The sequence below is a fragment of the Mesoplodon densirostris genome, chromosome 2, assembly GCF_025265405.1.
Source record: "Mesoplodon densirostris isolate mMesDen1 chromosome 2, mMesDen1 primary haplotype, whole genome shotgun sequence".
NCBI classification, from domain to species: Eukaryota; Metazoa; Chordata; class Mammalia; order Artiodactyla; family Ziphiidae; genus Mesoplodon; species Mesoplodon densirostris.
This window is the reverse complement of record NC_082662.1, coordinates 104,552,193-104,577,600: the sequence shown is the minus strand read 5'-3', so window position 1 is coordinate 104,577,600 and position 25,408 is coordinate 104,552,193. Positions and strand designations below refer to the sequence as shown.

Here is a 25,408-nt window from a genome sequence, read left to right as displayed (position 1 = left end):
TTTCACATATAACATAGAGCAGTGTTAATTATATTAATAAGGGCTTCCCTGGTGGCGCAGTGGTTGAGAGTCCGCCTGCCGATGCAGGGGACACGGGTTTGTGCCCCGGTCCGGGAAGATCCCACATGCTGTGGAGCGGCTGGGCCCGTGAGCCATGGCCGCTGGGCCTGCGCGTCCGGAGCCTGTGCTCCGCAACAGGAGAGGCCACAACAGTGAGAAGCCCGTATATCATTAAAAAAAAATATATATATATATATATATTAATCATGCTGTAATTTACATCCCTAATACTTAGTTTTCTTATAACTGGAAGTTTATACCTTTTGACCACCATTAGCCATTTACCATCCCACCTCTGGTAACTGCAAATCTGATCTCTCTTTCTATGAGTTTATTTGTTTTTAAGGTATAATTGACCTACAACACTGTTAATTCCTGGTGCACGACATAGTGATTTGATATTTCTATACATTACAAAATGATCACCTTGATAAATCTAGTTACCATCTGTCACCATATAAAGATATTCCATTATTATTGACTACATTCCTCACTCTGTACATTTCACCTGTGACTCATTTATTTTGTAACTGGAATTTTGTACCTCTTAATCTCCATCTATTTCACTCATCCCCTAACACCTTCTTCTCTGGCAACCACCTGTTTGTTCTCTGCATCTATGACTCTATTTCTATTCTGTTATATTTGTTCATTTGTTTTGTTTTTTAGATTCCACATATAAGTGAAATCATACAGTATTTGTCTTTGTCTGTCTGCCTTATTTCACTTAGCAAAATGCCCTCTAGGTCCATCCGTGTAGTTGCAAATTGCAAAATTTCATTATTTTTTTTATGACTGAGTAGTATTCCATTGTATATTTATACCAGTTCGCCTTTAACCATTCATCTGTTGATAGACACTTAGGTTGTTTCCATATCTTGGCTACTGTAAATAATACTGCAATGAACATAGGGGTTCATAGTAAAAAATTGTTTAAACACATTCCCCTACGTGTGTTTGTTGGTTTATTTACAAATAACATACAGTACTAATGTACTGATAGGGAATGCATGAATAGTAAATAAATCATATTTTTAAATAATACACATTTTGTTTATTGAGAAGAGAAAAGCCCTTTTTTCTTTTTAAAAATTAATTGATTAGTTAATTAATTAATTAATTATTATTGAAGTATAGTTGCTGTACAGCATTATTTATATAAGTTACAGGTGTACAACACAGTGATTCACAAGTTTTAAAGGTTATACTCCATTTATAGTTATTATAAAATATTGGCTATACTCCTTGTGTTGTACAATATATCTTAGTAGTTTATTTTATTTTGTTTTATTTTTTTGCGGTACGCGGGCCTCTCACTGTTGTGGCCTCTCCCGTTGCGAGGCACAGGCTCTGGACGCGCAGGCTCAGCGGCCATGGATCACAGGCCCAGCCGCTCCGCGGCATGTGGGATCCTCCCGGACCGGGGCACGAACCCGTGTCCCCTGCATCGGCAGGCGGATTCTCAACCACTGTGCCACCAGGGTAGCCCCCTTGTAGTTTATTTTATACCTGATAGTTTGTACCTTTTACTCCCCTACCCCTTAATTGCCCCTACCCCTCCACTGATAACCTCTAGTTTGTCCTCTTTATTCATGTCTCTGCTTCTTTTTTGTTATATTCAATAGTTTGTGGTATTTTTTAGATTCCACATATAAGTGACATCATACAGTGTTTGTCTTCCTCTCTATGACTTATTTCACTTAGCATAATGCCCTCCAAGTCCAACCATGTTGCTGCAAATGGCAGAATTTCTTTCTTTTTTATGGCTGAGAAGTATTCCACTGTATGTATACCTATACCACATCTTCTTTTTTTTTTTAAATTTTATTATTATTATTTTTTGTGGTACGCGGGTCTCTCACTGTTGTGGCCTCTCCTGTTGCGGAGCATAGGCTCCGGACGCGCAGGCTCAGCGGCCATGGCTCACAGGCCCAGCCGCTCCGTGGCATGTGGGATCCTCCCAGACCGGGGCACGAACCCGTGTTCCCTGCATCGGCAGGTGGACTCTCAACCACTGCGCCACCAGGGAAGCCCTATACCACATCTTCTTTATCCATCATCTACTGATGATTGCTTCCATATCTTGGCTACTGTAAATAACACTGCTATGAACATTGGGGTGCATGTATCTTTTCAAATTAGCGTTTTCATTTTTTTCAGATACATAGCAAGGAGTGGAATTGCTGGATCATATGGTAGTTCTAGTTTTTTGAGAAACCTTCATACTGTTTTCCATAGTGGCTGCACCAATTTACACTCCCACCAACAGTGTTCAGGGGTTCCCTTTTCTCCACATCTTCGCCAACATTTGTTATTTGTGGTCTTTTTGATGATAGCCATTCTGACAGGTCTTTTTAATCCCACTGAAATTAACAAATGATAAATGGAGAGAGCAATGTTATTGAAGATGTTTATTTACTTTTTAAATCTTGGCTTCACACATTGTGATTCAGCAATTCAAAGTGCTGGTTCCAAGCTTAGTCTACCCTGATTCTTCATTTTAAAGACGATCACAGTGAAAAAGATATCTCACAACATGTGTAGATCCAAATAGGAGAGGTGTATCATTGCCTGCACATACTGGCTTTCACTGAAATTTGGCTAGTGAAATTCCATTTGTCTCTGCTATAAACCACTTCTTCTTGCACACTAATCAGAAGGCATTGAATTTTATTATTTACAACTTCTGGATTTAAAATCCATTGAAAGCCCTTGTTTTGGAAAAATTTTAAGAGAAATAGTTTCTAAATTGTTTCTAAATTATTTTTAAAAGTACAGATATGAGTTTTTAAATAGGTGACACACATTTTTTTCTGGTGACAAAATCACATGTTCATCCTTCAAAATAACTACTCAAAAGCACCTGTTGCTTTTGAAACATTATTACTTCTCACTTTTTGTTACTTTGAATGAGCAGATTAAGTCTGTTTATTTTTTTGAAAATATATGCTTGGATATAAACTACTTACTGTCATCAATTGTCATAGAAAGTCAGTAAATTTGAAGCACTTCTCTTTTGGTAAAAGAAAAATGTTAAATTCCATCTCGAAGTTCACAACTCTTCAAAGTAATTTTTCATGAGTTCACCAGTACATTTCTATGAGATATAAACAATTTTCCTGGTCACTCCTCATCTCATAAATCGTACTGTAGGACTTCCCTGGTGGTCCAGTGGTTAAGACTCTGCACTTCCACTGCAGGGGGTACGGGTTCCATTCCTGGTCAGGGAACTAAGATCCTGCATGCCCCATGGTGCAGCCAAAAAAAAGAAAAAAATGTCCTGTAAAGATTCTTCAATGTTTTACTGTTCTTGCTTTAATGATACCAGCCACACCAGTGATGTCTTATAGCACTTGGAGTACAATGCATTGCAGTTCACTGAGAGCAAAATATCAAGTGAGGTTTCCTCTGCTAGCCCCTCCTTGCACAGAGTATACAAGTGGCTTGTGGCCACCAGACACCAGTATAGTGAGCTCATCACTGTTGGTCTGTGTGTTAAGAAATAGTAACACTTATTTATTTCAATTTAGCTAAAACTTAAATATATGGTTCTAATATTTTATTCGTGTACCCCAAAGGATTAACTTGCACTTCCCCTGGGGTACACATAACTCCTCTTTAGGGACCACTGACTTAAAGAATATATTTCAATTCATCTTTTCTTCCTTTCAGTCAGTGCTGTATCCACCATAATGTAGCATCATTTCCCCATAGTGTTGCTTTTCTGTCATTAAGTTTGAACTGCACACAGCTGTCCATTCCCTAATGTCTTCCATGTATTTCAGTGCTTTCCCTCTCTGGACCTCAAGACTTACAGATCTACCCAGAAAAGTGTGAAATGGAACATCATTTTATTTTCCAAAATTGATGCTAATTAAGATATAAGCATAAATATTGACTATAATTGTAAGGTATTGGAAACAATCTAAATGGCCATACATAGGAGAGTACAGGACGTTACACAATACAGTACCATGCGATTATGAAAGAGAATGCAGAAGATCTCTATGAATGGAACTAGAGTGATTTCCAGGATATGATGGCAGAGACTCTGTTTTCTTGTTTGTCCCCAGTTCCTAGCTCAGAGCCAGGCAGGTAGTAAGTAGTCAATAAATACTTTTTTAATCTATAAATAAAATCAGGCAATATCGAGCAGCCAGAATACAGTCCCAACTCTGAAAGAAGACACAAAGGTCTCTGAGCAGCAAATAGCAGTCACAAAGACTAAGTGGGTGATGTCTTTAGGGCAGCAGAGTGACCTTCATGATTTCGCCTAAACAGTGATGTGAAGAATGAAGCAACTGATTAGAAGATGCAGGACATGCCAGGCCCAGGGCAGTAATAGGTGGAGTAAAGGCAAGAGACAGAACCATCAGTGACAACAACGACAAAGCGGACCAAGAGGCATCAAGTGGGGCTGTTAGAGACTCCCTGGTAATGCAGCATGGACGCTGACATTGGTCTATTCCAGGAGTCCCTTGAGCATCAGCTGTAGTATAATGTGATGCATAACTGTGTCTGTAGCGATCACCCTCGTCATCACATTCACTTATTTATTGTCTATATGCTCCCTCCTTTGAAAACAGACATGAGGCCTCTTAGTCATTAAGAAAAATTAAATCATACTTCATACGGTTCATTAAGCAAACAAATGTCCATCAAAAACTTTTATCAAAATTGGTAAAATCAAAAACTTGGCCAATCTCTATTATGAAATTTTTAAATATAAAATTGCCTCTGGGGCTTCCCTGGTGGCGCAGTGGTTGAGAGTCCGCCTGCCGATGCAGGGGACGCGGGTTCGTGCCCCGGTCTGGGAAGATCCCACATGCTGCTGGAGCGGCTGGGCCCGTGGGCCGTGGCCGCTGAGCCTGCGCGTCCAGAGCCTGTGCTCTGCAGCGGGAGAGGCCACAGCAGTGAGAGGCCTGCGTACCGCAAAAAAAAAAAAAAAAAAAAAAAAAAGTAAAAAAAAATTGCCTCTGGAAGGGCAAAGCTTCTGTCATTCTGGAAAATGAACAGAAACTCTTTTTTCCTGTGATACTACCAGTGTTACAAGCTGCCATGGCTGCTGGTCAGGGGAGATGCAAGGAGAGGGGAAGGGTGCTCGGGGAGGGAGGTAAGGCATCTAGGGAAAGCAGAGTAAAAGGAAAACTGGGGTGGTAAGGTGGAGACTGAGAACGTAGGAGCTAGGACAGCTCTTTTGGCCCACCTCAGCCCTGGAAGATGTCTGTGAGGCCCCTGGGGCTGCTGTTGAAGCCTCTGCTCTGGGGCACAGACCCACCCCAGCCCACAGGCTCCACTTCCTAGCTTGATTGGGCCTCCAGCCTCCACCCAGGTGCCTCGGATGCTTTCTCACCAGGCAGCTCTTTGTGCAGCTGAGGCCTCTGGGCCTCCAGCCCCGTCATCCTTGCCCTCTGCTCTAGCTCCAAGCCTGCTTTGTGTTCAAGCCTCCCCTACTCTCAGCCCAAACTGCTCTGTGCTTCCTCTTCTCTAATTTGACCTCCCATTGCTCCCCCCCACCACCTCCCAGACTTTTTCAGTGAGTCTTCAGAAACTCCTGCTCTGGGTTAGGCATATGCAAGCCACATTTCCCACCTGTCTTGGCCTTAAGCGAGACCTAAGGACATTGCTTCCCCCGGGACCCTCTCTCAGGAAGGTGGCTGATTCTCCACACCTTCCAGACCTTCAAGTCACCCTCATTTGCCAAGGCTGCTTCTGCACCACTCTCTTCTACCCTCAGGTAAATATCCCTACTCTGTTGAGTCTGACATCACTGTGCTTTACCATCTTCTGCCCCTCTCATCTCTATCGCTTAGCAACCTTTTTCCATTTCCCCAAATGCACTGAAACTGATCAGACTCACAATCTCCCTGTTCATGCCCTGGTGACTTCAGTTTCCATGTGGGCAGCCAGGCCAGCTCCCAGCCTAACTCTTCATTGACCTCCTCAAGGTCACCACCAGTCTTCTCTGGCCACTTCTCCCATGGAACCCAGAGTATTTCCTGGAGTTCTGCTCTCTGGCCACAGTGCACTCCTTCCCATTTTCCTGCTAAGCCTTCTCTTCAATCCCAGAGCAACTTCCATTGTGAGGTTCCTCTGGTTTCTCTCAGTCTGTTGGGACCCACTTCCCTTTCTTCCTTTCAACCTGGACCCAGGAGAATCTGGGTCCAGCTTTCACCACTGAAACTGCTGTAGCTAAGATGGCCAGTGCCCTTGACATTGCCAGATCCAAGGGACAATGTTCATTCTTTCTTTTCCAGAATTCTCTGCTACACTGACACCAGAGTCACTCCCTCCTTCTTGAAATACTTAACCCTTTGGCTTTGGAATCTCACCCTCTCCTGCTTGTTTTTGTACCTCTTGGAACAATTCTTTGCTGTTCTCTATGGACTTCTCTTTCCTGCCCCTGTTGTAAATGTTGCTGATGCTTCAGGGACTGCCCTTGGCTCTTGACAGGAGCAGTGGGCTGTTCACAGAGCAGGGTTTGTTTACTTAGGTGTCCAATTCCCTGATTGCACGCTCATCGTGTGTGAAGCACAGTGACTGCTCCTTTCCATACCAGCTGCACAAATGCTGATATTCCACAGGGCCCTGTACTTGCCCCCTACTCTTTAACCATGCACACTTCTCTGGGTCATGTCATTCACATCTCATGGTTTCAGCTATCACACATGAACTGAAGATTATTTCCAGCCCAAGCTGCTCTCTAAAATCCAGGTTTTGTGACCCAACTGCCCTACGGAAATTTTCACCTGGATTTTCCATTGGTCCCTCAAACTCATTATGCTCAAAATGAAACTCGTCACTGAAGATACACGCACCCCAATTTCCAGAGCAGCATTATTCACGATAGCAAAGACATGGAAACAACCTAAATGTCTATTGACAGATGAATGGATAAAGATGATGTGGTGCATATATACAGTGGAATATTTCTCAGCCACAAAAAAGAATGAAGGGCTTCCCTGGTGGCTCAGTGGTTAAGAATCCACCTGCTTGGGCTTGCCTGGTGGCTCAGTGGTTGAGAGTCCACCTGCCGATGCAGGGAACATGAGCTCGTGCCCCGGTCTGGGAAGATCCCACATGCTGCGGAGTGGCTGGGCCCATGAGCCATGGCCGCTGAGCCTGTGCGTCCGGAGCCTGTGCTCCGCAATGGGAGAGGCCACAACAGTGAGAGGCCCGCGTACCACCAAAAAAAAAAAAAAAAAAAAGAAAAAAGAAAAAAGAATAAAATAATGCCATTTGCAGCAACATGGATGGACCTAGAGATTATCATGCTAAATGAAGTAAGTCAGAAAGAAAAAGACAAATACCATATGATATCACTTATATGTGGAATCTAAAAAAAAAAAAGACACAAATGAACTTATTTTAAAACCAGAAAGAGACTCACAGACATCGAAAACAAACTTATGGTTACCAAAGGGGAAAGGGGGGGTGGGGGGGAGGGATAAATTAAGAGGTTGGGATTAACATATACACACTACTATACATAAAATAGGTAACCAACAAGGACCAACTGTATAACACAGGGAACTCTACTCAATAGTTTGTAACAACCTATAAGTTATAGGAAGAGAATCTGAAGAAAGAAATAATATATCTATCTATCTGAATCGTGTGCTGCATGCCTGAAACTAACATATTAAAAATCAACTATACTTCAATTAAAAAATAAAATAAAATACAAACACCCCCTGCCCCAAACTCGTTATCTGCCTGTAAATCTTTTCTCCTTTTGATTGTCTCCAACCTGTTTCAAGGTAGAGATTTGAGCTCCATCCATGGTCTTACATCCAATTAGTCAAGTCCTGCTATCACCATGGACATATTCCTTGTAGCCATCCCCTCTTCTCTACCCTAACTCAAGCCTCTATCATCTCTCAGTTAGATCAGTTCAGCAATTTCCCAGCAGATCTTCTTCCTCCAGCCTGCTTTCGTGCTGCTGACACAAATGTAATATAATTCAGATCTTGTCTCCTGTTTAATCTCTTCTAAGTTATGTAACATGTTGTTTAAGACCCTCGATGAACAGGCCCTTACTTAACTCTCTAGATTAATCTCCCTCTACCACCTGCCTTATACTTTTCAAATGAGTAGCATTTGTTTTTCCTCTGCTTAGAATAGCTCCCTTATTCCTTCATTACCTAAGTAACTCCTACTCAACCTTTAAGACTCAGATTTATTGTTCATTTCTCTAAGAAGCTCTCTCTGCTGTGTACCATTCCTCTTCATTCCTTTTCCCCTTCCCCCAGAACTGGATTAGTTCTCTCTCTTCTGATCTCCCATAATGTATTGTGCAAACTCTATCTTGGAACTTGGTGCATGATATGTAAATATTCCTTTTACGTGGCTGTCTCTCTCATAGGACTAAGTTCCTTAAAGGCAGGAGTTATATCTTATTCGTCTTTAACTCTGATGCCTTGTATAGTATTTGCCTCATTTTATCACTAAATAAATATTTGTTTTTGAACCTAAATAAGCCAAACAAGGATAAATGTATGCATTAGAGGGATGATATGGAGGGAGAAGAGGCCATGGTGATACACATCCTGCTCTGGCTTCTGTGGTTCTGTGGCTGCCCCAGTGCATTGGCTTCTGCTGAATCAGCTGGAAGGCACTGGAGAGCAGAAATGACCACCAGTTAGTGCCAGTGAGTGTACCTCTGCCTGAAAAAGTTCCTCAGCCCTCCCCCGACTCTCAGGCCGCTGGTGTGGTCATTATCCCTTATGACCACCTACCCACCCAGACCCTGCCCCTGCTCCACTTTGCTTGTGCTGTTTTCTTTGATGCAAAAGGCCACTTTTGTCTCTGTTGACTGCAACGCTCCCCAGTGCCAAGGCTCAGCCCAAGTGGAACGTCTCCATGTACCTCTTTCCAAGACTCCCTCAATTTGTATTTAACTCCCTTTCTCTAAAATCAAGTGGATGTTATCATCAACATGATACAATTTAGTTAATCTACAGTATCTTGGATAGAATTCTATTTTTTTTCACATGGCTGTCATAATTGACCCAGTTCCTTTGGTGAAAGATAAGGCTTCTTGAAAGTAGGGGACCATGTGTTCATGGTACTTATTCAACAAGTATAAAATTTGCCTAAGTACGAGATATCAGGCCTATACCAGGAGTTGGGAGGAATAGCAACTGAGGTACAAGTTCCATCCTCAGTGGACTCAGAGTCTAGTGCAGTGTCTTTTAAGTAAGGGTGTATGCAAGCTGGGGAGAAGAACAAGAAGATCTGTTAAAATTTAGGGAGAAAATATTATAATTTCTAACAGTTCTAATTTCTCTTTCTAATGTTCTAACAAACTTTTTATCTAAAAAAATAAATTAAGCTTTACTAATATGTAATATGAGGATTGATCCTGGTTCCCTCAATTGATATTTATGTCTTATAATCATATGTCATGCATGGTGTAAGAGGATCCTCAGGGAAGAGTGGGAGGTCTCAAACTTACAGGGATTGACAGTGGAGACCTCTGTCATTTAATCACTTTCAGTGTACTGTGATGTATTGTAGTTTGATATGCTTGGTTAAGAGGATTTGCAATTATATTATCTAGCTTTAAGAAAATTAAGCCTCACAAAGAGACAAGCGGCTTAAAAATAATTCATTTAAAGACGTCATAAATGAAACATAATACTAGTAATGCAGGCACGAACAAACAAGAAAATGGCAGCTGTCACTCTGTCCACTGCTACAGTGAACACTTCATCAACCACATTTTAATAAAAAACAATGCTGGTCTAAACAGATCCAATAAGAACATGTCCCCAAATTCTAAATTATCAAGAATGTTAATTAATTCACAATGAAATTCAACCTATGTGTATCTTTTACCTTGAGATATAGCTAACGATAGTTCAATGCTATCATAATAACCAAGATTTAAAAATATTGAGCCTGAAGTTTCACTTCTGCTTAAGACGTAAAAAGTTGCAGAGAATGTTGTTCCCATCCTAACAATGAGAAAAATCCAGATAAAAAACAAAATCTTAAGTTTTATTGAGGGCTTCCCTGGTGGTGCAGTGGTTGAGAATCTGCCTGCCAAGGCAAGGGACACAGGTTCGATCCCTGGTCTGGGAAGATATACCACATGCCGTGGAGCAGCTAAGCCCATGCACCTCAGCTACTGAGCCTGTGCTCTAGAGCCCGCGAGCCACAACTACCGAGCCTGCATGCTGCAACTACTGAAGCCTGTGTGCCTAGAGCCCGTGCTCCACATCAAGAGAAGCCACCGGAATGAGAAGCACGCGCACTGCAACAAAGAGTTGACCCCGCTCGCCGCAACTACAGAAACCCCACATTCAGCAACGAAGACCCAACACAGCAAAAAAAAAAAAAAAAAAAAAAAGTTTTATTGAACCTATCAGAAAGCTGAGGTCACAAGACAATAGAACAACTTGAGTTCCAAAGAGAGACAAACCCTTCTAAGGAGAGACAGGAGACACAAACTCTCTCACCTATGGCAGAGAACATGAGAATAAGGTACAGTCTATGACACAAGTAGGGAAGAAGAAATAGCTATAATTCTAGGCAACTGCCAAAGGCCAAGTGCGGGCTAGTGTGTCAGTCCAGAATAGTGAGAGCCCCAACCCAAGGGAGTTCATACTGTTCACAGACTCTTATTTTTGGACCTCTATTGAGTGCTCATAAAAAGACTAGAGATAGAACATGTATACAGAAGGTAACTGACAGGTGTGAGGGTCAGACACAAAACACCATGCACTTCCCCAGGCTCTTCTTGCATGTGAAGAAAAAGCTGTAAGCTTCTGGGGGAGGAGCAGCAAAGATTGTTGCCCAAGGCACAGAAGAAGATACGTTGTGGGAGGAAGGAAGGGCATAAGAAAAGACTCTCTCTAGGGGAGAAGTACAAAGCCATGTTGAGCCCAAAATCCTAAATTAATATCACGTAGAGGTTTCCTACCACTGGGAGAGGGGACGCAAACTCCTGCCCAACATCGACCATAAATACAAGGAAGAACTTGGTTGCCATAGGCAGGAGGAGCAGGAACGCAGAGAGGGACCTTACACCTGAGGCTCAAGTACATAGGTTCCCCCCTTAGACTGGGGTAGAACAACAGGGAAATTCTTTTATCCCCAATGGAAGTAACAAAGCACCATTTGTCTAAAGCTGGGGATGGGGCAAGCACATGGTGAGAGATCTTCTCTGTGATGCAGGCATGCAGGAAAGGCATGGTGGAGCAAAAATCCTGAGAAAAGCCGCTGGCGTAACAATTCCCACCCTAAGCACAAGGCAAAGACGGCACACCACTAGGAGAATTTGAAGTCTGTGGGGTACTGATGGGAAGCATAGCATCAATAAAACCCAAACCCAGCTCAACTTTTGACTAGATTGACTTTCCTGACTCAACCCTCCACATGCCTAAGAGAAGAAGAGTAATGCTCATTTCCTGACATAAATTGTATTTATTTTATTCTCTCCTGTGCTACATGTAATGTCTGGTATTTACTCAAAAATATCACGCACACACACACATGCACATACACCCTGCTGTCAAGAGACAATGCAATCAACAGGAGAAAACTCAGGTAACACCAAAATGTTGGACCTACCAGACAGTGACTTTACAGCAACTATGATTAATATGTAAAAAGATATAGTGGAAAAGGTAAACAACATGCATAAATAGATGGGGAATTTCAGGAAAGATGGAACTGCTTGAAATGAAAAACCCAATACTGGAGATGAAGAATGTCTTCAACATGTTCATCAATAGACTGAACCAACTGAGAGAATCAATTAACTCGAAGATCTGTCAATAGAAATTATCCAAACAACAATCCAAAGAGAAAGAAGAATAAAACAATGACAGTAACAACAAGAGAACAGAGCATCCAAGAGAGCTAGAACAGTATTAAACATTATAACATACTTGTAATTGGAGTCCCAGGAGGATAAGAGAAAGACAATGGGGCAGAAAAGTTATTTGAAAAACTAATGGCCAAAAATTTTCCAAAAATAATGAATGACAGTAAATCACTGATCCAAGGAGCCCAGACAACCTCACAGAGGATATATGCCAAACAAACAAACAGAAACACCTTACACACACCTAGATACATCATAATCAACCTGCTGAAAACCTAAAATCAAGAGAAAATTTCAATGGCAGCTGGGGGGCTTACAGGATCTTAGTTCCCAGATGGGATCAAACCCTTGCCCCCTACAGTGGAAGCACGGAGTTACAATAATAAATACTAGCGAAGATGCAGAACAACTGCAGTGTTGCTGGTGAAAATGCAGATGACACAACTACTTTGTAAAACAGTTTGTCAGTTTCTTATAAAGTTAAGCAAATACCATACATGCCAAAAATCTTACCTCTAGTTATTTACCCAGGAGAACTGTATACTTATGCCCTCATATATACCTGTATGTACATAGTTCTACCAGATTTATTAGCTATATTCTTAGTATCTAAGTGGAAACAACTCAGATGTCTATTAACTTGTGAATGGATAAACAAACTGTATTGTATCCATACCGTGGACAGTATGAAAGAGGAAGGAACAACTGATACAACAATATGGATGAATCTCAAAAATATTATGCTAAGCAAAAGATGTCAGGCTCAAAAGTTTACATGCTGTATGATTCCATTTTTATGACATTCTGGAAAAGGCAAAACTACAGGAGCAGAAATCAGATTAGCGTTTGTCTGAGGCTAGGTGTGGAAAAAGGGATTGGCTACTAAGGGGTACAGGGAACTTTTGGGGGTGATGGAAATGCCCTATATTTTTATTGTGATGGTTATATGAATGTATACATTTGTCAAATTCATAGAAGTGAACATCTGGGAAGGGTGAAGTTTACTCTCTAAAAACTATACTTAAACGAACTGATTTTAAAAATTAAGCATCCAAAAGCTGAATGCAAATCTCTTGAGTTTTCCAGTGGTGTTTAAAAGCATGCCATACTCAAGGTCTAGTGCTTTTGAACATTTCACTAAATATAATGATAAATGTTTAGAAGCCTCTTTTGAGGTTTCTTACTTTATAGCAAAAGCCAAACACTGCTGGAAATGGCAAAACAAATAAGATGGCAAACTAAAGTGCATTCCCATGTCAGCAAATCCCGCTGACAGAAGCTTGAGAAACATTGCTGAAGATGTGAAGAGACAAGTATTAGACCAATTTATATGGTGTTGGAAGTTTGCTATTTAGTTGGATGAAAGAACAGCAGCTATTTCTAACATGCTTCAGCTCATGGTATTTTACAGATTCTGTTTCAATAATGAAATACATGAAAAATTTCTCTTTTTAAGAGGGCACTAAAGGTAAAGTATATGGGAGAAGATACACTTACCACTGAAATGATCTTTAATAAAAAAATGATTTATGGAAAAACTGTGGAGGTGTAACCACTGAGAAAATGGCTGCTTTAAATCAAATACATATAGGGTCTGGGGCCAAAGATTCTATCACAAACAAAATTGATTCACTAAATAATTCCACTGCAAGAATTTTCCATAAGGAGGTTGGAACAGAAGGGTACAGGATGTAGCCATGTAGTTAGTTTTAGAAATATGAGTCCTTTAAAGTATGGGTGCATCTTTGCAATATATGAAACTAGAAGAGAGCATATATTCTGCTGCCCCACAAGGAGGTATGCTGGCTAGCACCAGCTAGAGACCTGCACACCGCAACTACAGAGCCGCGTGCTCTGGAGCCAGCGCATGGCAACTAGAGAAAAGCCCGTGCCCGACAACGAAAGATTCCACGTGCTGTAACTAAGACCCAGGCGGCCAATCAATCAATCAATCAATCAATATTAAAAAGAAAGATTAACGTTCCAAATTTATTTTTCTTTGATGATAAAGGGCTGTAATAGCATACCAGCATATTAAAAATAAACTCCAGCAGATTAAATACCAGCAGATTAAAAATAAACTCACGCTCAATGTGTCTCTTTAAGTAAAATATATATTTTTAAAGGAGTTAAATGATAACTTAAAAAAAAAAGAAGTTTGTGCTGTGGTGAATGCATTTTGAAAAGAAATATTTGGACATTTTTCTATCGTTACGTCATTTTTTTGCCACTGAAATAACAGAAATATGCCACATATTAAAATATCTTGTACCTGTACACTTAAAACACTTGGAAATAGAAATTTCCAAACTGTTAAAAACGTTTTCAAATAAAGAGTTTCAGGGCTTTGAGCCCATTTGTTAAAAAGAATAATTCACATTAGAAAGAAAATTGCTAACCAAATTTCAAAAAAATTTTGGCATATTTGATAGATAAGATAGAAAAATGAGAATCATAATTTAGTACAATCAATGATGATCTTCTATTTGGATCTTTGAATCTTTGTATTACATCTTCTTCTGCCATATTAGCCATTAATAAATAAACTGAGCTTAAAACCAGACCATCAAATCATGTTATCTCAAAGGATTAACCAATAACTGTAGTAAAGTAAAGCTTACTGCTCTTTAAAAAAACTATATATTACCAATAATATCTTGTGCTGCTAAGAGGTTTTTGTATGATAATAAATAAAATTATTTTATAAATACTGCTAATTTTATGTTTATCGCCCTTTTAAAATGTCTTTTTGCGTATGCTTTATAATTACAGAATATGCTACTACAATAGTACATGTATAAAGTTTGTTAATAATGAACATACATACACTGGATATGTATGCTGAACATTTTTACTGATGGGGTGCAAAATTTAAGAAAATAGATTAGAAATAGCTGTCTAGTTGAATTAACAAATGATTATAAAGCCTCTGTAGTCCGACAGTGTCTGGCACAATACGAGACTCACAGGAAGTATTCAAAACTTACTGTGACTCTCTGACCACCTCTGAATGAAAAATGTGGTAATTTATATGTTTTGTGTGTATATATACTTCTCCCTCAAAATATGCATTTCATTTGGTGAGTAATTCTTCTGCCTGAGTATATTTGCATAGAAAACCATGACCATAGAAGCAGTAGTGCATAGTGGTTGCAGTTTCTGAATTTGGACCACCTGAGTCTAAACCTTGGCTTTATAATTTATTAACTATGTGACCTTGAGTAGACTACTTCTCTGTGTCCCAGTTTCCTTGTATGCAACAGGGACTACCTCATGGCTTTGTGGTGAAGATAAATGAGTTAATATGTGTGAAGTCCCTTGACCTATGTTTGACATATGGAAAGTGCTCACTCTAGGCTACTTGCCAGATATATACATATCTATCTATCTATCTATATACATACACACACAGATACACACACACACACACACTGGATATGTGTATATTTTGTGTAATTTCATTTATATTTCCTGTTCTCAGTATGTATTTATTTATATATATTTATATTGAATAGTAAGAATCATGTTATTAACAATATTAATAACCCACACTTATTTAGCATGACTAAATATTATATATTTAAATATATTATACATAAATATATATATATAAACTAAAGACTAAATAAACTAGGCATTTGTTTAAGCACTTTACATGGATTATCTTGCTCATCTTTGGAAAAGTATATAACATAACATACTTTTGTTATTCCCATTTTACAGATAGAAAACTGAGGTCCAGAAAGGTTAAGTAACTCACTTAAGTTCACACAGCTGGCATATAATAGAGTCAGGAAGTCTGGCTTTTCTACCTCCCCACTGATTTAATAATATTATTTACTATTAGGAGTAATAGTTCATAATATCTTTATTTGCCTGGTGCTTAGTATTTTATAAAATACTTTTATATACATTGAGATTCATAACCACCCTCTGAAGTGAATTGGGCAGGATTATTATCCTCATTACTATAGGAGAGAAAACTGGTACAACTGAAACCATGGGTGTCTTTTGGAGGAAGTGTTTCTGTGTTACAAACATCCTGGGTGCCTCTGTACCCAGGGAGTCATTTATCATAAATGTACTGAGTCCTTATAACATGTCAAACTCGGACAGGGGTGTTAGCGATATGAGCCACAGTCCTCCCCAGAAGCATCACAGCCTAGTGGGAGACCAAGGTATGGAAACCAAGAATCACAGCACACAATGTAGTCTCTAAGGGAGATATGAAAAGAGTGCTTATGGAGCACAGAAGGAGGGACCATCTGTGCCGGGGAGGTCTTAGAAAAGGCAAGGGTGGGGCCTCTCCTGGAAGAAAGAATGCGTGTGTGCGAGTGTGAATCCATGTCTGTGACCATGACCGTGTGTCTAGGTGGATCTGAGTGTGTACCTGTTTACATGGGCTTACTCATGGGTTAATTTATGCACATGCAGGCTGTTAAGTGTGAAAGCAGAAAGCCTGAACGTAAAAGAAAGTGTGCTTGGATTCACACACGCCATAGCGGAATCTGCCCTGCCCTGGATGGTCTCCCCATTTCTCCTTCCTCTCCCCAACACCGGGGTAACCAGTTGCTTGCCACTCTACCAGTTGCCTCGTGAGCTATGGTGATTAGACCCACCAGGTTTTCAATCTGTCAGTCTGAATGTGTAGTGGTCTAATAGAGCCCATCAGCTTGTGTAATTGGGGGTGAAGAGTACAAATATCTGTGGATGTATATCTGTTTGTATACTTCTGGCTGTGTATGAATGCTTAGCGTTGACTACTCCTAGCCAGACTGGGAAAACCTCCCCTCTCCCTTCATCTTCACTATCTTGGGAGTTCATACACTCACCTGTTTCCATTGCCATCCAAATGTGGCTGGCTTCTGCCTTCACTTAAATGTCCTGGGATATGTAAATATACTTCTGTGCCAGGACTGGACAGAGGCAAGGCTGGGAAATGCTGGTGCCCATTATCTGTGGAGGCACTCCATGCTCTCCCCCATTCTGGTCCAGGAATCTCCCACACAATGAAAAATGTGTGCAAAGGCAAACAGGAATGGTGACAGCCGTGAGGAACCCAGAGGGTCACTCCTAGGGGCGAGCTGGTCAACCCCCTCCCCTGATGATAAAACCTGTTTTTAAGGCAAAATGGATCTAGGAGGGAAAGCGAGGACTTTTCTCGCCACAAGTGCTACCTCAGGGACTGGGGAGGTCGGGAGGTAAGGCTGCAATGCTCTTTATTTCTTTTAAACTTGCACAATCAAATAAGCTAAAATGATTACAGATAATATGCAATTGATGGTGACTAACAGTATCTCTATAAAGTGGCCAAATAGTTGAACTAGATTTTCCCTATTGTCATGAGGCATATAAATTCAGGGCTGTGGGGTCATGTAAGGCAAAGGTATTATGTGCTGGAATACACTGATGATTTGTGAGTGTTTATGTACTGGCCCAATGCACTGCCACACAGCTAAATATTCCCATGTTAAAATAAGCAAGAATGAACTGCAATAATCAACACATGTAGTATGCCATATTTTAAGTTTAATGAATGAGTGTGTGAAGAGAAAAACAAACATATCAGAAAAGTAGAATGGTCTCATATATTGATCCTTGAAATTACAATACCTGGATTCTGTTCTCAATTTCAGCAATGACTTAATCTATTGAAAGGTTTTTATCATATATGGGAAAATTAGTCCAGTGTAGGATACCTCTCAAAAATATGAATATGCTTAATCAAGCCTTGTTGAAGTGTCTTTCAAAATGTAAATGATTACAAATAAATGTTAGCTGTTGCATATCTGAATATATTTATTGTAGCACCATATATAGTATATATTTCCATGTTCTGGACACAAGCATTATCCTAAACATTAAGGGAAGATATTGGTTTTATAATGTGCCAGGAGAATTTTTCCATAGTCAATATGTTGTTTATTTGCACTTAAATATTGCATCAATAATCTGAAAAAGAGAAATAACCTGATTATGGCTAGAGATCCTGACTAGAGGCTAAGGTTTCTATCATGGACTGCTTTCAACTGTTATATTTTATGGCACAGATTCAGTGGGAATCTGATCTGCTAAAATATTTGGGCTGTGAAAACTCCCACACTGTGACAGATGTCAAGTCCAATTAAGTGACTCATGTCCAGGTTTCTGTCCAATAGGATTTCCCATTAAATATCAATTTAGGGAAAAAAATTCCATCCCCCTTCTTAAGCCTTTATCTCTTCCACCATCTCCAGGCTGAATCAATTGGTACCAGGACAGCCAAGAAGCCACACACTCATCTCTGCCTCTTTGCTCTGGCTCTCCCACCCTCTCTCGTCTTTCTCCGCTTCCCTGTCACTGTTACTCCGGGAGACGTTCACTTTTCACCAACCTTTCTCCAAACATCTCCAAGCCACTGACTATATATATTTTGCTACAAGGTAAAGAAAGGAGGGGGTGGGGGTGGGAGATGTAACCAAGCCTTGAAAGACTTTGAAACTGGAAATACGTGTCTGTTTATACAACATACAAGTAAATGAGGGAAGAGGAAGAGGCAAGCTAAGCCCCGAGTTACAGTATTGTGTTCCTGGGAACTGGGGAGACATCAGCTGAACAAAGCCTTATCTCAAAAAAAAAAAAAAAAAAAAAAATTACTTCTGAGCAAGATCGAATCTCTGCCTTGCACTTCCCAGTTTCTGCTCAGTCGTATTAAGGGAAGGAAAGGCGTTCTACAGGAGCGGAATCTTATCTTAACCATCTCTCTTATTGATTCTTCCGCTATTAGAAAGTGGAGGAATCAGCCCTTTGATGTGATTGTGTTTATCTCTGCATCTCTTTTGTTATTTATAGAGACCTAGAAGAGGAAAAGAGGCACGAGACTTTTCAACACATCGATTAAAAAAAAATCAACAACGAATTTCCCGAAATGTTTGAGAACAATTAAAAGGAAAAGCCGTTTTTGATCTATCAACTAAGTGAACAATCATTCATATCGTCCACATCCTGAGATATTATCGTCCCTCGCTGTGGACACCAGCGAGATGACAGCTGCTTTTTTATTTTTGAATGTAATAAATATTTGCTGCTTCTAATATATTTTGGAATTTCTCCCTGCTATTCCCTGGGATTTTAACTCTAAAAGATTGGAGAAAAGATTATCGAAAAGGCTTTTACAAGGTAAGCCTCCTTTAAATGATTTTTTTCCAGCTTGGAACTAAGTTAGATGATTCATATCGCATTTATAGATGTATTTCAGTGAATGGCTGAAAAAAACAAAATGCACACACGACATGCTATTTACGAATATTTTAAAAAGATATCTGGAGAAGAATGTAACATGCTTCGAGGGCAACCCAGGAACTTTTTATCCGAACTACAACTATGTTGTGGTTTATTGTGATTTTCCATTACTCGCCTATTTATTTATACCCTTTCAAGGCGAAGGTGTTCTACTTATAAACGTATCCGTAAAAAGCCCACAGGGAGTCACATGTATTTCACTTGGAGCATTTGTTTTTATTTTGCTGAGAGGACTTGTTTTCCTCGCAGGGAAATGAAAGCGGCCTTGGAGCCAAATTCGCTCCTCAGCAAGTGCGGTGCTGGGAGCGGATAGCACAGCCCCCGCTTTTGTCTAGGAGCAAACGCTGCCGCACGTCGCCGACTCGATCTCTCCTCCAGCGAGCATCCCTCCAGCGGCGCACTAGGGGCCCGGGGCTCGCAGCCTGGTCCTCCCTCCCGGTGCCCGCGATCGTTGCGCTTAGCCCCCGCAGGTGCCTCCCCGCCTGCCGGACCCTTTCTCGAAGCCCGAATTTCCTCGAAGCCCCACGGCTGGGAGCGGCCCCCTCCCCGGAGGGGCGCGATCGGGGCTGGTCCTCCAGGCGCCCGGGAGGAGCCGGGCAAGGAGGCCTATCTAGGATCGCATCCTTAGAGGAAGGCTGAGGACGGGCTAGCTCGGCTTCGGCCAGGCCGCCCGGGGACAGCTGAGGGCTCCCGACTCCGGGCCCCCGAGCACCAAACTTTGCGGGCGGGGATGCAGCTCGGGCCGGGGCAGCAGGCGCGGCGCCCGCCTCCCCCCGGCCCTTCCCTTCCCTCCCCAGCCTCTCCTTCCGCAGCCACCCGGCCGCCGACCTATTCCCGGGAGGTGGTCGGCAGACTGCGGGAGCATTGTCTTATCCCACGTCGCCGTCTCCCTAGGTCCCCGATGTGTGTGGCTGTCTGCGTGACAGATGGTGCTTCGGGAGCCTGCGAGGGCGTGAGAGTCCATTTGCTGTTGAAAGGAGCCTCCACGTTTGTTTAGTCATCTATTATTTCGGAGAAGCGCGAGGGCGTACGGGGAAGCCTTCCCGCTCCGGGACGCCTGCTCTCCGTCCGCGCTCAGGGCTGGGTTCCTCTGGAGTCCCGGCCGCCCCGCGCCCCAGACCCGCGCGCGGCCCGCAGGCGCCCAGTTCTCCGGCGGCTTCGCCCCAGGCGCTCGGGGCGGGAAGCGCGCTCCGCGTCTCCCCGCCCCCCAGCAAACCCCAGATGGATTCGTCGTTCGGATTCATTCGTTTGTCAGGGTCGGAGAAGAAGTAAGGGAGGCGGAATGGCCGAGTTGTATTTAGCCGAAAGAGGCACAAAACCCAGGAACGGCCTCGCAGGCCTGCGGTCGTTCCCCGGAGCAGGCCCGCAGGCCGGTGTGGGTCTCCTGCAGGCCTCGGTGTCAGGTCCAGGATGCGGCCTGGGCCAAGGCGAGGCCTCGCTGGCTCCTGAGCCGGGCGGTGGCGCAGGGCTCGGCTCTCGGGCCTGCCCGCCTCGGCGCTCTCCCTCCCCGCGGGGTCAGCTTCTCGGAGCTCGCCGGCCTGCCGTGGGGAGGCGGCCCGGGCCGCGCGGAGGCCCGGCAGGCTAGGCCCTCGCCCGCTCTCGCTCCTATCCAAAGAAGACCCCCATTCCTTTTATTGATCACTTTTCTGACTCCCCCTCAGCCTCCAAAATGATGCTGAGTCCAGACCAAGCCGCCGACTCGGACCACCCCAGTTCGGCGCCCTCGGACCCGGAGTCGCTGGGTGGCGCGGACGCCAAGGTGTTGGGCAGCGTGTCGGACCTGGAGCCGGTGGAGGAGGCCGAAGGCGACGGCAAGGGCGGCAGCCGGGCCGCGCTCTACCCGCACCCGCAGCAGCTGAGCCGCGAGGAGAAGCGCCGCCGCAGGCGCGCCACGGCCAAGTACCGCTCGGCCCACGCCACCCGCGAGCGCATCCGCGTGGAGGCCTTCAACCTGGCCTTCGCCGAGCTCCGCAAACTGCTGCCCACGCTGCCCCCGGACAAGAAGCTGTCCAAGATCGAGATCCTGCGCCTGGCCATCTGCTACATCTCCTATCTCAACCACGTCCTGGATGTGTAGGGCCGGGGTCGCGGCGCGGGGCCGCCTGGCCGGGAGTGGGTGAAACGCGGCCAACCCGGGCGGCCGCCGCGGCGATGGAGGAGGAAGCGGTGGCCCAGCGGGACGGCCGCCGCCACGGCCTTGGACCGGGTAGGAGGCTCGCACCGTGTTCTCTCCTGTCTGCAGGGCGACTCTGGAAGGTTTCCGACTCCAGAAGGGTGGGGTTGTCTGGCGAGCCCTGGGGCTTGTAGGGAGTATTTTCCAGGCAAGGCGAACCTCCTGGAGGCACCCAGACGAGTGGCCTCCAGGCCTCCCCTCCACGTGTTAGGATCCCTTTAGGGGTTGTTGCTTTAGCTCACTGGAGACTGAGTTCTCCTACATTCATCTCCCACAGATCTTCATGTTTTGAAAGAATGAGTGCAGAAGCTCAGAGTCTGGGCTTCTAACTTTAGACTATCTGGATTTTTTCTAACTGACAAATCACCAAACATCATGAGGGGAGGGGAGGGGAGGGAATCTCCTCCAGGGCAGAGATTCAAGACACAGAGGGTGGAACAGGAAACTTTCTGATCCGTTGTGAAAAGAAAGATTATATTAGAATCCAAGTAAAACAGACAAGCCTAGAACATATGGTAAGGTTAAAAAGATACATTGAGAACAAACAGATATTGTGGGAAGATTTGAGTTTGGTGAGATTTTTAACCCCAAGGTCTGACGCTAATGTAGACAGGAAAATCCATATTTAAATGGAAAATTTAATAACTGATTGCTTTTTCAGGCGAAGTGCCCCTTTATATATCCAAAAACATCTATTTGTGACCTTAAACATGTGGACCCATAGGTGCAGTTAGAAAAGACAACCTATTTTTATTTATGTTAGAAGGAGTAGCGTATTTTTTTCAAGACACTTATTTTTCAGAGTGGTGATAATTTTACTTTGGACACCCTGTGCCGATTTATTTATAGTCAAGTGTTTACACTTTCTCCTGTGGAATAATTATGTCTAACTTTTTACGTGTTTGTTGAGATTATACTGTGGTCTTTCTTTTTGCTCTAATTATATTGCACTTGTATAACAAATTTCCCACATCTCCCTGTTTCTAAACATATTTTATATATTAAGATGTTTGTTCCTCAAAGGTTCTTTTGTTGTGAGATCAGCAACATTAGCACTTCACTGTTATAGTTTTTTTTTTTTTTTAAAGTAAGTGTTGTTATCCTTATCTGTAGTTATGTCTGAAAAGTACTTTGCAAACCGTTGATAAGGAGAGTAGCTTCTTTGTGTGTGTGTGATGTTTGTGTGTGGGATGATTTTAGGAAATTAAGTTATTTTCCTAAAAAAAAAAAAAAGAATTCAGAACTACTTTCCTCTGTGACAACCAAAAAGAAAAGTCTATAACCTGAAAATGTTTCATGTTCTCAGCTGTGAAACTCTTAAAACAAGGAGTGTATTTTAGAGACAAGGGAAAAAAAAAACACATCTGCTATCCAAAGAATTTAGTCTTTTTCAGGGTTTTTTTGTGTCTCTGTTGCTTTATATAATGCAATATTTTGTAGTGAAAATAGATATAATCTGGTTTCTATCTGACGAGTTTTTCATATCTCATGAATGGTGCGCTGTTTTGCATATAAATAAAGGTATCAAACAAAGTCATCTCCTTTATTTTAAGCATACTGTCTAAAAATAATGAATGTACTGGCTGAGCATGAAATATCTTAATGGACTCAATTCCTCAGAAAGGAGCTAAAATTAAAAAACAACAACAAAACCAAATCTTAACATGTATTGAGATATTTGATGCTCTTCCTAAAGTTGGACACTGATCAGTCTATAAATAGATGCCCCACATACGATGGTGACATAAATCATGTTTCTCTCAATGAAGAAAAAAGATTATCAGTGTTTATATAAAAACATTGCTTGAATCATAGATTCTTTTGCTTTAAAAGCAAATTTAGTAACTAACCCAATCTCTTCAAATTAGAGTTGGGAAACTGGTGTCCAAAGAGTTTATATGCCCTTCACTAAGTCACATGGCTACTTAATGAAAGTGAGAAGACCCCAAGATGATGACTCTAAGTCCTCATGGCACTTATTAAGAACAAGGTGCATTTCACTATTGTACTATAGCACTCAGACATCTAATCAGGACATAGATTTAGGACATGACATCTGCAAGCAAGAAAAAAATAACTAAACCCTGGACCAACCTGGAGAGATGAAGAATGTTATCTACAAAAGCCTATACTTAATATAAAAATGTGGAATACTCTGTCTATAAGCAGAAGACATGGATAACTTAAAGACTATATATATGTGTATATGTACACACACATATATAGAATATTATCAACTATGGGTCTATATCACACCAAATCTCTGGTTGCAAAGTAAAAAATGCAATTATGTGGATGCTTGGTTTTATAGCTATAAAATATCCGGGATTCTGAGCATTTTTCACTTTTTATTGTAGTCAGGTTCACAGATACCTGATCAGGGAGACTTCGTTTTCTTCTTCAGCTGAGGAGAGCACTTCCTAGGACATGAAAAATAATGGTGGCTTCTTTGGCCTTGTATCTGGACCAAGTTGTGGTCCCTGCAGCAGTGGTTAGTTGCTCGGCCTGCACACCCACTACCTTTGGACTGAGTGTTTGCAGGTCTCCCTTCCCACCTCAAGGAGTGTGGTGATGTAGCTACTCCCCGTCCTAATAGCACTTCTCTGTTGTAGGACAGAGAAATTGGCCCTGCTCCTCTGCCAAGGAAACGAAGTCAACTTCTAGCCTCCCTCTTCTGGTTTATGAGCCCAACTTCCTGACCAACACAGTCCTCCCTCTGACACCTAGGAGGAGCCTATTAACTCCCCTCTCTAGACTAAGTCCTTTGCCCTTGGAGTTGGACGTAGGGCAGACATGGACAAAGGGCAACATCCCTTCCCAGGTACACAGCCCACGTGATCTCAGGAGAGGATCTCTGCAATGTCACTTCAAATCCGAGGCTTGTGAGCACCCCCCAAAAAGAAGGGCAACACTGTGGCGCTCTGCTGGACCAGAGGGTGACTGGCTGCTCCCTAGCATGTGGCAGGGACTCTGAGTACTCAGCCATACATAAAGGAATAGAGTCTTCTCCGAATAACGATGATGGTGATCACTCAGTCTGACATTCAACAAATATTTATTGAGGACCTACTGTGTACCAGGCATTGCTCTAGGTGCTAAAAATAGAGCAACAAATGAGACAAAGTCTACTGGAGAAGAGCCATACACTGACGACAATAAATAATAGTTAACTTCAGGTATTGCTCAAGGCTATGAAGAAAAATAAAGCAAGGTAAGGAAATAGAGAATGGCAGCTGAGGGTGCTGGTGGAGGGTATTATTTTAGATAGAGCTGTCAGGAAAGGCCTCTCTGAGGAGGAAACCTCTGAGTAGCCACCTAGCTCTGCCTAACCAGCAGCCTCCACAATTGCTGCCCCTCGTGCCCTTTCTTCTAGCATCCTGTTAACCTGACCTGTGCTCAGGCCACCAACACAGCTCTTGGGGATCACTCACTGTTCCCCACTGGCAGCAGCCTCACCCTTCACCCCCAGCTTGCTCCCTCTTTAGGCAGACCTGGGACCACAGTTCCTCCAACTGCTCCTCTCCCCTTCTGCTCTCTGTCCCCACTGCCCAGCAACTCACCAGGGCATTGCTGCTCCCCAGAAAACTCAGCCCCACCTGGCCCAGCTGACAAGGACACCTGGGCTGCATATTTCTATGCCCCAGTGTCCCCTCACATCTGCCACTGTTTGGAGACATCCAGAGAAAAGGGTCAAAAGCTCTGGGCAAGGGCTTCCCTGGTGGCGCAGCTGTTGAGAGTCCGCCTGCCGATGCAGGGGACGTGGGCTCGTGCCCCGGTCCAGGAAGATCCCACATGCCGCGGAGTGGCTGGGCCCGTGAGCCATGGCCGCTGAGCCTGCGCGTACGGAGCCTGTGCTCCGCAGCGGGAGAGGCCACAACAGTGAGAGGCCCACGTACCGCAAAAAAAAAAAAGAAAAGAAAAGAAAAGAAAAGCTCTGGGCAAAAAAACCCAAACAAAAAACCCACAAAAAACCCCTTCCCTTGCATGGGGAAGAGAACGGGAGGAGCAGCAGCAGAGGGCGTGTGGGTGGTGGGATGCAACGGGAAAGGAAGAGCAGCCTG

General features: G+C 42.9%; 1 protein-coding gene across 1 annotated transcript; it reads left to right on the top strand.

Moving 5' to 3' along the window:
- Positions 1–20,843: 20,843 nt before the first annotated feature.
- NHLH2 (nescient helix-loop-helix 2) lies at positions 20,844–21,251 on the top strand. Its single transcript, XM_060086761.1, has one exon. The coding sequence runs from the start codon at positions 20,844–20,846 to the stop codon at positions 21,249–21,251; it is 408 nt and encodes a 135-aa protein (XP_059942744.1).
- The last annotated feature ends 4,157 nt before the right edge of the window (positions 21,252–25,408 follow it).